This window comes from Diprion similis, chromosome 12 (genome assembly GCF_021155765.1).
Source record: "Diprion similis isolate iyDipSimi1 chromosome 12, iyDipSimi1.1, whole genome shotgun sequence".
Lineage (NCBI taxonomy): Eukaryota > Metazoa > Arthropoda > Insecta > Hymenoptera > Diprionidae > Diprion > Diprion similis.
Window position 1 is genome coordinate 6,229,480 of NC_060116.1, and position 14,532 is coordinate 6,244,011.

Below are 14,532 nucleotides of genomic sequence, written 5' to 3' on the forward strand. Positions count from 1 at the left end.
TCTGTCCGATCACTATTGGTGACCGACAAAAAAATAGAAAAAAGAGAAAATTGCTCGCGTGTCTGTGATTCGAAGTAGCTACCTGCGACTTCCTTCAGATCACTATTACTTTTTAAATCGGTTCGTTGGATCTTGATTGCACGACAGCAACCCATTAAAATTTACATTTTTTCACTTATTATGATTAAATCTATTGTTATTGTTATTAGCAGTAGTGTTATTATAATCGTTACGATTGTTGTTGTTATTATTATTATTCTAGTTTATTGTATAAAGGTGAATTGTAACGGAAACATGAAATCAGTCCTAAAAATCGAGTTAAGGTGAGAAGAAGAATATGTTAAACTACAAATACCGAGGTTGCGATGCGAGGAAGAAAAAAAAATGTATAACATACAGTTAATTAAACTCGAGGATGAATTTTTATTTCCTTCTGAACGAAATTTATATCGTATACGGGAAGGAGAATTTTGTATTTCTAGTATTGAAAACTTGAGACCGGAAGAATTCACGTATCTTTACAACAAGGCGAATAAATTCTGGCTCCAATACGAGGACCAAGAAGAAGACCGATAGCTGGAGAACTATCGCGAGTGATCGCGTCTATGTAACTTGCGGTTATAATACTGAGTGAAAAGCATGACCCGAGGAGGATCAGAAGGCGAGAGGTTTCAAGTATAATTTTGTATCGACCATGGAAACATGGTAAACACTTGGAACGGCAATGCGAAACGCTGCGGCATCGCCTCTGCCTTCTACAATACACATGTACAGTGTACACACAGCCTATTTAAGGGATTATACCTGCAGCTCGGCGGATCGCGATACCCGCACCCGCTGCAGGTAAGTGAATGACGATTCTAATCCTGTGCCTAGCACAACGCGACTCCTCCCCCCTCCCCCCCCCCCCCCCGCCCTGCTGCTGTTCTACGTGCGTATATTTACACGTACACACATGTATCGGTGCAGAAATAAATTTTACGACGGTTACAATCAGCCAATTCCTACTGTACTTTTAATAATTTTAATATACCCATCTTTCGGCCGGAACGTAGTACGTTTGAAATTACAATTTTTCTATACTACAATATTCCTTTTCTAATCATTGGGGTGCGGGGGAGGGAGGAAGGAGGGAAGGGGGGGGGGGTGAATTGAGAATTTTAACTATATTCTGCATAATCTTCCACCGGCATCTTGAATTCATGGGAGAATTTGTTTTTGCCAAATAATTCACCGGTTTACAAATTTTTGTTAAAACTGGTCTGATGAGGCGATGAGCTAAACTTGTAGGAAATTTAATTAGGTGGGGATATGAGAAAATTCTATTAGTATTGTCTATGGATGGATTGTCGAAAAATAATTGATACGTATTTTTTCTTTTTTCAATTCAATGTTCGTTAACAAAGATATGGCAAGTCAAATTCCGCGTGACGTCATAATGTTACACATTGTTTTTACAACGTCGAATTAAAATAAGAAAAAATGGACTTCAATTATTTTTCGACGTTCTGTCTGATGATACTAATGGAATTTTTCATTTACACAGCTAATTCTTTACAACTTTCACGATTGCAATTTTTTTTTATGTAAGATCAATATTTTCTGACTTAAATCATAAGTTCAAGATGGTGGCCGAGGAGGATACTGCAGAGTCTGGTATAAATTCTGAATTTTGATCCCCCCCCCCCCCATCAAAAAAAAAATTTGAAAAATTAAATAGTTGCATCGAAAATTGGAAATTCAGGGGCTGTTTTTTACACAGCGAAATATATTTAAACATATTTATACATAGTTAGAAAATTGATAGTATTGACAAGTATAATCGTACTAATTGTAAATAATTACTAATTGTGCCATATTCTATATTGTTATAATTTTCGCAATATTTAAACCAGTGATTCGATTGTGTTTGTACTTCATAACCAATGTAACAATTGAATCCATCTTATAGGTATGCTAATAGTAGTGGCGGGGATCGTGGCGGCAAAAACATTATACCGTAGACTCGAATCACGCGATGTCTACCTGTAACTTATACATGATACGTATATCCATGCCGGGCACGCGACAAATGGCCAAACTTTACTATTCAAACTTTATGTTCTTTAACCTTCTAGTTATAGATTAGAAAACTGATGAAGATAATCTATATGTACGTTACGGTGGTTTGAAAAAAAAAAAAAAAAATTTTGCTCTTGTGTTTGATATAAAAAAGATCCTCCGAAAAGATCAGCTCTCTAGTTCAAGATCACCAGGCTGCTCTTTTAATTTTTATTTCCCATTCGTTTAACGTGAGAAAATTTCACGTTTTCTTAAAAATTGTGAAATATAATCGTTGGGTATAGACTATAAAGTAATGAGATTTTCCTAGGCATTTTTACCCACGCAAACAATGGTCACGCAGAGAAAAAAAATTTACTGTCACAAGAATCGATAGAGTTTAGCATAAAATAATAGTTAAAGCCGTTGATTGGCTAACGAACGAATTAATGTGCCTAATTATGATTTTGTCGCAATAAAGTTTACTTGGTATTCCGCGTATTTTCAATATCATCAAAACAAGTTCGCTACGCAGGATTTTCGTTAAATAATAAAGCTAATGTATAATTTTCCATAATAATACCCGCAACGATTATTAAACTGGCGGCAGCAAGAAATTAGGCCGAATATTTTTTGCGCGTCAAGTACGTAAGTCACGAAAAGGCTATGCATATAATATCTTATACGTATATGTATAGGTATACATATATACATATATAACGCTATGGGTATTATGGACAGTGCAGACTGTCACGGAAGCTCCACGACAGTCGGTATTAATGTTAAATGCATTGCATCCGAAAGCTTATACGTACACAAATAGTATTAAAGCAAAGCCAACTCGTACCTATTCGAAAGCGCATTTGACTATGAAATATATGCCTGTGTAATGTCGGCAGGACGAGGGTCGAGATTGATGTGCAGTTACTTATACGATTTGTGTAACTATATAGATTTTGTTTATAGATACACCCACGAAGATATAATTAAATTGTAGATTTATTACCGGGGGTGGCGATCCGCTGCACCAGAAACTCTGCGTGCTCTGTGTAATAATATATTAACAAACAATCACGTTTATCGTGAGAATCTGATACCGGCGCTAAATAATTTCACCATTGAAACTTCGATTTTCCACCTTACGATGGTGAGTGAAAGGAAAGCTTAGGGATTATGAATGGCACCCATCATCCTACTTCCTCACTTTTCATTCTGCCAGGTCATCTTTAACATTTTCAAGGCAAAGTATAATCGGCGAGACATTGATCGATGCTGGTTTTAAATAAACAAGTTTAAATAAGAAGTGAAAATAGTATTAGGTATAGATATTCTACTCGAGCACGACTAACAGTTTAATTATAAACTTTTCTTTATAATTTGGAGAGATTCTTATCGGACTTCAAACCCCGCATGATTCTCACTACGTCGAGTGCGCAACCCCGGCATAAAGTAACTCCACTTCCACCATGTCCATAATTATGAATGACCTGGGAAACGTTACAAGATTATCAGCCGTCGCAATGCTTGGAATTTTGTTTTATTTGCACGGGACGGGGTTGAAGTTCCGAATTTGTAAAGCTCCGAAAGGTCATAATTTCGAATTATTTGGTGGCGAAAGTTGAAGTAAAGAAATCAAACTTTGAAGAAACAACAAATTTTCGATAGATTAAAATTCCGAAAATTGGAATATACTAATACAGCGTTGTTTACTCAACGAGTGGGTGTAAAATATCAGAAAACCCGAAAATCACAAGGACCAGGAATCCGAACGTAAAAATATGGAAAATCCAAAACAGATAAACATCAAAGTGGTGAATTTTCACAGAACTGAAAATCTTCGATCATTTGCAATTTCGATGTTTCAGATTAAAAAATATTTCTTATCTTCGCATTTTCGGAATTTTGAGCGTCGGATTTCCGACCATTCGAAACATTAATGTGTCGGAAAGGTTTGATTTCTTAACCTTAAGTTTCTCCGCCAAAAAAATTTGGAATTTGGCGGTTTTCAAATTCGGAATTTTAACCTCACCCCCTTTTCTTTGCCGAGAACATGGAAGGATTTTACCGTGAATTTCTTCCCGTTCTCTGCTTCTCTTCTTTCTGTTTCTAATCGTACTCGAGATCTGCCAGGACGAAGACCGACCCATCGCTTTATGATTTTACACCCCTGAAATTCGCAGAAAACGAAGAATCGTTTAGGCTGATTGTGAATTTGATCTAAGATATCTCTCAAGTAACGTCGCAATTTAGATACTAAGAGGTTATGAGCGATTATACCCGTAAAGCTGGGAGCAATTTATTGCATCCCTCGTGAATGAACTTTTCGTCTTCCTGTCGAATCCTGCAGTCATAATCATTTTCCTGATGGGTACCGCCGAGAACCACGCTTTCAATACTACGGAAGCAGCGAAAGTTTCAATCAACCCTTACAAACCATTCGTATAGGAACCCATTAAGATCAGATAATTTTTCGTTATTCAAAATTTACGTTAAGCGATGCAAAAATTTATTTGAAACTCTCTCACTTTGGAATTACGTAGTTTCCGGAATCGTCTTCAACAAGGAATACATGAAACGCCCAGGAAGCCTCAACCTGAATGAAAGAATAATTAGTTTTGTATCCATCTTTAAAATAATCCAATAATCATGTCATCTTACGTCAAGGAATAAATTTTGGCAAAGCAAATCTTTTTCATTTCCATTTACGGATGGCAATATTAGTTACCCTGGATACCTGCCCTCGAACAGGTTGCATAGTCGCGTCTCCAATCAGATCACGAGCTCCAAGTCCGGTGCAGTTGACCAACAGGTCAAAACTTTCGTCAACTAATTCATCAAGCTGCAGAATTTTTCTTTTCACAATATTTCCACCTAGTGATTTAAATTTTTCCAAAATCCAAGGTATAAGGCGCGTTGGTTCTGCAGTGAAAGTCATGAATTGCCATCCTCCTCTGTAGAATATTAATTACAAACTTAAACACCAAGAATTAAGGTTGGTTGATGAAAAGTCCGCTATTCAGAGGGGCCCTATTCGAAGGGAATACTGTACTCGTATTAAAATACGAACGTATACTCAGCAGTTTGCTCCTCGTTCAGTCTCCTTAAATCGTCGATGGACATTCTGTGAGAGCCAAAAACCGTAGATGTCCAAGCCTGCTCGGGAAAGCCTTGAATATCGCTGGTCACCCTGGTAATCGGAATAAGAGAAACCCCGGCGTCTCCCGCCGACTCGCTTTTCCAAATACTCAACATCCAGTGGTAAGTTTCTCCAGACCATCGCCTTAAATTCACGTCTTTCAAATAATTACAAATACATAAATATAATACCTGAGTTGTTTCCATTTGCCTTTAATTAGCGGTCCGTGTGCTGCACATCAAGGTATAATATGATAAGCATGAGTGCCACCGAATCGGCAGTGCCTTTTTCGGATCGTTATACTTTTAATCGAAGATAGAAAATAAATGTGATTGAAATAATTATTAATTACAAGACGTCTTCGGCGGGAGTGTTTCCCAAGAGATAGGGAGTCCAGAGTCCCGCACTTCCGTCACCGGTCGTCTGGGGTGAAAACGCGTCGGCGAAGACGGTGACCCGCGAGAACGGAAATGCTTCCTGAATGGCGAGAGAAGTCGAGGCTCCAACGACACCTGCACCAATAACCGCGATATTCATTTCTGAACTCGACTGGACCGAGGGCACGCAAGCAAGTGAAATATTCCAAGACGGGTTCCCGATTGAGCCGGTATTTCGATTAATAAGGTCTGTAGACAAAGGCTACGAGATTACTTCAAAACGACCAATAAACTATCATTTTCATTTTTTTACGTATCGTGGCAAAGATAATATTTTAACCCATCGTAAATTGCATGTATGACACAGACGTTAGATTGATTCTGACCCCTTCGATATCCCTAGCAATTTTACGACCCATGGTTTTGGATGAGCACCGTTGGCACTACTGGCCGTGCTCTCACTGAACTCTGTGATATACGTTTAGTGCGCGCGCCGTTTTTGCGCTAACAATAAGTTTATGCCTGTTCGACTGTAGCTGATGGCCGGCAGTACCAGCGGTGCTCATTTGCAACCATGAGTCGCAAAATTACTAGGGATATCGAAGGGGTCAGAATTAATCTAAGCGCCTTCATCATACATACAATTTGCGATAGGTCACGGAGACGATGATAGCCCCGTGAACTCGTTCAGACAACGGATGCTGCATAGAATTTTTCAAAGAGGATGCTTCGCACAAAATCTATAATTTTTCTCATTATTATACAAGATAGTCCGGGATCGAATATTTATCAGATCATTTGTATTTATAAGCTTGTTTTATCAAGAACTCTCAAAAGATGTAAAAATAGAACATGCTAAAATGTATGCTTCGTTTCAAATCGCCTCAAAATTGTTGAAACTCCAATAGATTCGTTTGATTTAATTCTACGACAGCTCATTTTCTTCAGAACACTGTTTTCTTTTACAAATTCGCAAAAATTAGTTTTTGATATCACAATACTGCCGTGGCTATGTATTTAATTTCACAACATTGCACCCGATATATTGATTATGGTCAACAAATGGCGATATAGAATTAGAGACTCAAAACAAACAAAACTATTCCATTGACTGAGTAGCGAACAGTCTTCGAAATAGTAAAAAAGTTACTTAAAAGTGGAACAGATAATTTGCCAACAAATCTCCTCATTAATTCCGCAAACAACATCGAAAATTGACGGAAAACAGGGCTCGAATTTTCTACAAATTTTGATCTGCGCAGTATATGAATATCGAATAATTAATATAATGAATATGCTGTCAACTTCTCATTAATAACTCAAAGCGTATATCATGTCCAGATAGGTGCTATCCATTCCACCAGTTTATTTCTCTTCTGTTTTGGACTGGCAAAAATACGTAAGTTGAGGATTCGTCTCACTATTAAATTGTCGGAGGCTATTTTGCGATATGGTTTGCTGAAAAACAACGATTAGTTACTGTTTATCACATTCTTCGGAGTTCGAAATTCAACTTGACGATAGCAAGTAACGTGTATTGCGAATAATGAAAATGGGTAAATATTTTTATCTCGAAAAAAATAAAGCGGAACTGAGTCATTGCAAGATAAATTTAATGAAGATTTCTAATTTATACCGAAACGTTCCAATTTGTATAACATTTGACTCGGAAAAACCGTTTTTTGACTCCGTTTCTCGAGAAAAAATTCAGAACAAAATCTTCTTTGGAGCAAATTTTCAGAACAATTTCTTATCAAGTTGTCGATAGATTACTTCTGCAGTCTCGAAAAGTTTGTAAGAATTTTTGCCGAAATTTCGCTTTAGCATTCAGTCATTCTCCGATATTTTCTGTTATGCCATTTCTAAAAATCCTGGCTCACATGTACCTACCCATAAAAATTTCGTAGAACAATTTCACAGAAACTTTCACGTATATTAAAACAAATCTTACTTCACGTTCAGTCGTCGCGCCATGTCGATAAGTTTGAGTCTACAAGACCGCATATTCTCAGCATAATGCCTTCAAGTAACCGGCTGTTATGCTGAAATATGGGAATTGCGTGAATCGAAACAGAATCGATGTCGATGATCCATGAAACTCGGATTCGAATTTTAAGGATGAACTTGTCATTCGGGAAAATGGTATTTCGCACAGTAGATTTCGTTGTTGGTCACACCGCATTACCGATAAACGGAGCATAATACTTCTGAATATAATTGACAAAGGTCTTACACTCTGCTTACCGATCACGCAATGTGATACAGTTCAACACTCACTTTCTCCACGATGATCAGCGCGAACAATCAACTCTCACAGCACCATAATTCCGTAACTTGTCAGTTTATGATTCGCGGAATTCCCCTAACTATATATGATTCGGCATGTCACTCAAGGAGATAACCGTTATACATATGGAATATATGATACCGACATAATTTATAATAATATAATCTCATCGCCCCGAGCATATACCCAAAGGGCCGTTGAAGACAAAAAGGAAATTCAACTTTATAACCATATTTCACTCTAAAATTTGTTCGAGTTGAATTCTTGTAATTTTTAAACAAAATTCTTTCTTTTCACCTACACTGTTGAAGCGATTTTGTTTGCATCATCAACGCGAAAACAATTTGTCCGAAAAATATGAAGCACGATCCTTAAAGCTTTCCGAAAAAAATTTAAATAACAAACTCGGCTTTTGATGTAATCGTCTTTACTTGTATAGACTGCTTATAGAAGAGTTTATGATTTTCCAAAAAACTTGATATCATAACTGAAGAATATCATAGTTCAACGGCGTTCAAATATTGTATCTATTATATATATATATATATATAATCTCTGTGACCGGAATGAATTAGAAAAATCGTGAATAAATCGCATCGACGTATTGTAATCACTGTTCACTGTTACAGATAAAAATAAGAATCCCAACTTCCGACAATATCCTGCAATAGCGCGAGATAACGTGATTCGTAGAAGTCTTTCTTCCGATTATACAAGGAAGTGAAACAAACAATGAAAATGCGGGAATACACACGTGCGCGCTGATAAAGTTCTCGCTGCCATGGTTAAATATGTAATTTCATTCTTGTGGATCACGAGCCAACACCGCGCGATTGTCAATAAAAACCATGAATGAATAATCTTGTCGAACACACAAAGCTAAAAAATCCTTAAAAAAAGAAAAATTTGTACTTATTATTATTATTACACAGTGCTTAACTATTTTCAGTTCTTTCCAAAGCCAAAAATGCAAATGAATTTTGCAGCTGTAACAAGAAAATCTAGTACTTTGGATTACGGTACAATTTCGAACTATATATATATTTTCTCGCAATTTCAAAAATATTAAAAACCGTTGTTGTAATGAAATAAACTGTTTTCTTTGAATTTCTTAGCAGCTATAACTGTAATGAAATTTCCCTCACTACGCTTGAGGGGTAATTGAAAATTTCAAATTTAAAAGCAGAAACTCTGCGGATCTCGCGAGGCGAACGTCCGAAGGGGTACGGCAAGACTGAATATGAGGCACGTCTCTGGGCCCCTGAAGCTGGGATGGATGCTTGGTTCAAGTTTGCCGGAGTGAAGTGCCCGATGACAGCCCGAGATATGAGGTATTTATTTACACTCGTGCAGCCACGGGTAGACATAATACGCTCCGGAAATGAGATAAAGCACCGAGAGGCAACTTCGTACTCCTGCTTGGTATAAACCGAGCCTCGTCGCCGTGCAAAAGGACCAAAGGACCGGGATCCGTTCCGCAGAATCAAATCGGCAGTCGCGCTGCTCGCCGAGATCCTCGATATTGCGAATATTTTTTAGGAATTTGTGCGTCAGAGTGAGAGTCGTGCAGTTGTTCGCAAAATTTCGTTTCGTCAATCCCTGCACAAGTTCGTGTCGGTAAGTACGGCGAAAATTTCACTTCTATGAAATTTGGTGTTTTGTTTTTTTTTTTTGTTTCAGAACTGAATATGTTTTTTGTTATTTACTGTTGTATAGCCTGAAATTTTTTGATATTGTTATTTGTATGTCAATGAATTTTTGACGCCTCAAAACTGTACTTAACGAACGATAATTTATTTATTTCACTTATCACAATTCTGATGCAGTTATTTTTGGTCGAGAGGCTTGGTGAGTGGAGAAGCAGTACTTTTTTCTTTTTTATCACGAGATTGGCGAATTTTGAGAATTCATAAAATTCACACGTTCGAATAAGTTGGACGAAGATTTTTCTAGACGTGTAAGAAAACAATATCGAAGTTTTATTTGAAATAGTTTTAAAATGGGCAGAAATATAATAGTTTCCGTTGATCCTATTTCACGATGGATTACTTTGTTCAGAAGACAATCTGCTCGACATTATAAATCAGTTTTTTCCGTTACGTTGATATCGGGAAACATTCGATACCGGTAAATATTCGATTTTACAAGATTGTACTGACACCAATTTTTGCTGGAAACACTAATATTAAGTTGATTATTGACCGAAAAAATATACATACGTTTCGGTGAATTCGTGAAAAATAGCTTGCCTGCAAAAAAGTAATCTGCAGTGGAGTAAAATCAAAAGAATCTTCTTGATTTTTCGCGATTTTAAAGTGGTTCGAAGTGACGAGTCGATATCCAAGTTCTTGCTCATAATTTTAGTATCAATTATTCTTAAAAACTAACAATATATAAATTTGATAAATTCTGAATGTCCGACTAGGTTGACATAGATTCACTTTACGCGGTGCTTGCAAGCGTTACGGAAACTGAGCACGAAGCGCGTGTGCGAATAGAAAAATTCTTATCCCGTTGAAAAATTTCGATTATAAAAGGTAAGAAGCTCCTTAAATACCTGGATTGGAAAAACAGGCGCCGCCCCGTCGGCGTGGTAATTTGCACTCTGCGATAAGCCCTGGATTAACAGTTCAAAATCGAAAGAGCGTATGTGGCAAGCGAATTTATTTCTGCCGGATCGTACCGGCGTGAATTACAAAAATTATAACGTCAGAATAAAACTGAGGAAATTTTTCTTCATCGCGTTATTTTTATCGCGCATGTATTCGCCGATTTATTTACTGCAGTAGCATCGTGCAACACGTACGTACGGTGACGATTTTATGCAATTTTTAAATTAAAAACGCATTTGAATATCCATATTATTTAGTCACTACGCCTGTGACTTGAGACCTCTCGTCACTCAGGTACGAAAATACTTGCCAATCGTCACCGTGGCGTGTGTCAAGAGGGGGACCTGCTCACCAATCGCAACTCACGAAGACATCAAAGTGCCAATCTGTTTGGCCAATAATTCGCGGTGATTTCAGGCGCGTGGATCTGGTGTGCGTAGAGCTTTATCGTGTAGAACTGCTGCCTGTATTGAATACCGATCAAATTTCTTGTTATAAATTTCCTACCCAGTGTCGCTGAATCGGAGGTATTTATTTTGCCGGTACGAAGTGATTTTGAAGAAGAGCGATTTCCGAACCGCCAAATCAAAATATCTTTGCAATAAATAAATTTATAATTAAAATTTGTCCTACTTATGTAAGATCTCTATAAACTGTATTTTCCCAAACGTTCATGATTTATTCTTTCTATCATATTCAATGTTAATTTACATTGAAACTTTTAACCGAGCTTGCATTTGAATTATTTCGACTCAATCAGTTACACATTATTTTTAAGTGCAGATATAAAAAGTGTAGCTCGATACGTTGGAACTGAAAGAAAAGAGAAACATGGTGAGTGGGAAATGGAAATTCACGCATCAACGAAATGTTTATAAATATTTTGGAGCAAAAAAATGATCTGTTTTCTACGGTGCTGTAATAAAATAATTGTTGCACAGTGTCGGATGTCGGTTCTAGGAAACGGTGTTTTTCTCCCGAGACAACGGCGTGTGTGTCGTACGTGTTGGGTGGGCGAAATACCGATGCCAAAGGTTCTTCAAGCCGTTTGAATTATTGAGAGCCGAATTGAGTCAGCGATTGAATAAAATAAACACGTTGACGTTTCGGTACAAGCGTATAACCCTAGTGCATGATTAACGGTTAAACACAGTCACATCGAGTGGGTGTGAAAGAGGGCCGAAGAGTTTGGGATAGAGTTTCAGTCACAGTGTCAGAAATCTTTCTCTGTGTATAATAAACAACCGTTTATCTTTATTGCGTTACACGAACGGTGTTCTGCGAAAGTGGGCTTCGTCAGCTTTGTTTCGAGGGATGCAGCTGACTCGTGAAGAGTTTTGGCATTCCTCACTGATCGTGAGAAACTGACAAAGTCGAGTGTTTGCCCGCGGTGCAACGATTTTCCACAAATGACAATACACAGCCTCGCTGCAGCTCTCAGCTTGAAACTCCCCCTATTTCTTACCCTTGAATGCATTCTGTATTTCGCCAGGCTATACGCCCAGGCGACGTTTTCTAGCCCAGTCGGAACGTGCACATTTGAAATTGTAATTTTTCTGTACCACCATTTATTATCAAATTTTAATTGAGCCAAATGTGATTTGTCAACTATTAACAAATTTCTATCGAACATTATTTTATTTCGCTATGACCAAATGTACGTTTGTTACCAGTAATAAACTTTTTTTCTCAGTGTGCAGATTCCGGTCCAGCTTCGGACACCATCTTGAATTTATGGGTGATTTTGTTTTTGTGAAATAACTCGCCCATTTTCAAGTTTTGACTAAACATGGTTGTAACTGAAATCGTACGAAATTTAATTCTCCCCAACTTTCGTCATAACATTTTTTTATCCATGATCTATATTTTTCGACTTAAAGGGTAAATTTGCGGTATCGATCAATTTTACCTTCGGGTTTTGTTCTTTGTACATAGTGATTGAGACAAGACCGAAGTGATCGATTTTTGAATTACTATCGCGCGTGATATCGCGCTTGGTAAGGCAGGCGTAACATGACACGCCTTATAGCCTGCTTGGGTGGGTGCAGAACTCGACTCGCGTTACCCTGGCATGCACTTCAAACTGTGATTCGTCGCAATCGGTGTCGTGAAAATTTTTTTAAATTATGAGAATAGGAAGTCCTGCGTGTCAAGGAGGTTGGTGCGCCGAGAAAAATTTCTATTTGTGGTTCTTACAGAGTCCTTAATTACTTTCATTTTCACCATGACCAAAAATATATACCTAGATCTGAGTGCAAAATGAAAACAAGTTTTATAGATGTACCCAGAAAATATAATACGTTCTTTTTCATTACAGTTACTCGTGCTACGTTCCTTAGTGTTACTACGGCGATAAATTCCATGTTGGTGCAGCAATAAATTGATGGTAAGGCTTATTCTTTTTGAATGTAAAAAAAAAAATTATAGCCAACCGAACAAGTCTGCTGTGTCCAGAAGATGCAGTACTGGCGACTATATAATCACACTGAATAATTGCTTGTAACACATTTTCTTGTAATACTGACAATACTTAATAACCGATATTGTAACGATACCTATCACCCATTTTACTAGAATTCTCTTGTAAATATAAAAAAATGAAATTCTTCTCAATGTCAGAGGAAATTTGCTACTTTTTGTTTAATTGATTACAAGATAATCACGTACTGAGTACTCAACTAATTCACACGTTCGTGAGCCACGTGAGGCTTTTGATAAAGATGCTAAAATTATGGACAAGGGCCTATAGGTCTATAGGTATCCATTTCACATTCCTAATCGCTGTGAAAGTGAAGATGTAGTAAATTCGTTCGTTTCCTATTTTTTCACTTTGTTCGAATTTAAATTTGTGTAAAAGAGAATAGAAAAGAAATTGGTATAGAGGGAAAATTAGTGTATTACAAATTGTATCGAATCGAAGTTGCGTTGTATTTCAAATATTAACGTAGCGACACATCTGATTGAAATTAATATAACCGCTAATTCGGATTAATGTTCGCATCATATGCAGTAAGTTTTTTTTTGTGAAATTCGTGTTTTGACGGACATCCAACCGACTTTTTTTTAACATGTATTATCATTTAACGGAACACCCTGTGAACGTAAGGGACATGCGATCGTGCTCGATGAGGCTCTCAAATGAAATTTTTTTTCTGCGATTGCACCTGATCTCTTTCCTGTGCTCGGTGTTGTTCACCGTGTCGCCTAAGAATCCATGATGGGCTCGTGCTCGGATAGCTGACACCCATTCGTCATTCGAGCCTCCTTATGCCAAGAGGAAAATTATATTTAACGTATGCATGGATAAGAATGAAGAATACATTCTGCAGAGAACGGTGCAAAAATTTTCTCTCTTATACATATACGGATCAGGATATAAATTCTCCAGATTCGAAAGTGATTACGCAGGTTCAATAAGTGTGCCAAAATGATGTTCTACGTATGATAATTTTTAATGCACAAGATTATGCACATTTTCCTATGTTTTATTACAAAACGCATGTATAATCTCCAAAAACTCCAAACTTTCTTAAAATAAATTCAATTTCAAGGAAGTGAGGAAATTGCATTCAAAAATTCTTTTGTTCAGCAAATTTTGTACGAGGAGAATGTATCTTCCAAGAATGCACTGAACAAATTTTATAAGTACAAAGTGCCGTGTGCAGGTGTTGCTTCGGTATATACCAGATAACGAAGTATCAACGCAAACAAATCAGTGTCATTGAGTAAACAAAAATATGGTTCCTCGATGTTAATACGGCAAATTTTCGTAACCAGTACTCGGTAGGTAACTATCATATGAAGCGATGGAAGCGATGTAGCGATCCCGCAGCTTTTTTATCGGCCGGATCCGTTCAACATGCAATCTCGTAAGGCACATAAAATCCCATTAGAGTCACTATCTTTCCAACAGCTCGAGTCAACGTCAACGGAAATCTGCGTTCAAAATTAAGCGGGATTCCATTATCGAATCGGTACTATAAACATGGCGTTTGTATACGTATAACACAGGATGATCGACTGTTCATTTCTAGAATGAGCTGCCTCGTGAATGAAAATGAAAGTAGGTATCTGTAAATC

General features: G+C 37.4%; 1 protein-coding gene across 1 annotated transcript; it reads right to left on the minus strand.

Annotated features, from left to right (window-relative positions):
• Positions 1 to 2,546: 2,546 nt before the first annotated feature.
• LOC124413351 (D-aspartate oxidase) lies at positions 2,547 to 5,790 on the minus strand. The gene is made up of 7 exons (XM_046893878.1): positions 5,529 to 5,790; positions 5,108 to 5,320; positions 4,766 to 4,991; positions 4,566 to 4,633; positions 4,318 to 4,435; positions 4,106 to 4,207; positions 2,547 to 3,527 (listed from the first exon to the last, which is right to left on the minus strand). Exons 1-7 carry the CDS (start codon positions 5,711 to 5,713, stop codon positions 3,411 to 3,413), a joined length of 1,029 nt encoding a protein of 342 aa, XP_046749834.1. The 5' UTR covers positions 5,714 to 5,790; the 3' UTR covers positions 2,547 to 3,410.
• Positions 5,791 to 14,532: the final 8,742 nt, after the last annotated feature.

Bases quoted from the DNA above. Each gene is read 5' to 3' on its own strand.
- LOC124413351 (XM_046893878.1), bottom strand. From the start codon at position 5,713: ATGAATATCGCGGTTATTGGTGCAGGTGTCGTTGGAGCCTCGACTTCT. The intron at 5,321-5,528 runs GTAATTAATAAT...CGTGAATTTAAG, and splicing joins ACTCCCGCCGAAGACGTCTT to GCGATGGTCTGGAGAAACTT. The intron at 4,208-4,317 runs GTATAATCGCTC...TGCGAATTTCAG, and splicing joins AATTGCTCCCAGCTTTACGG to GGGTGTAAAATCATAAAGCG.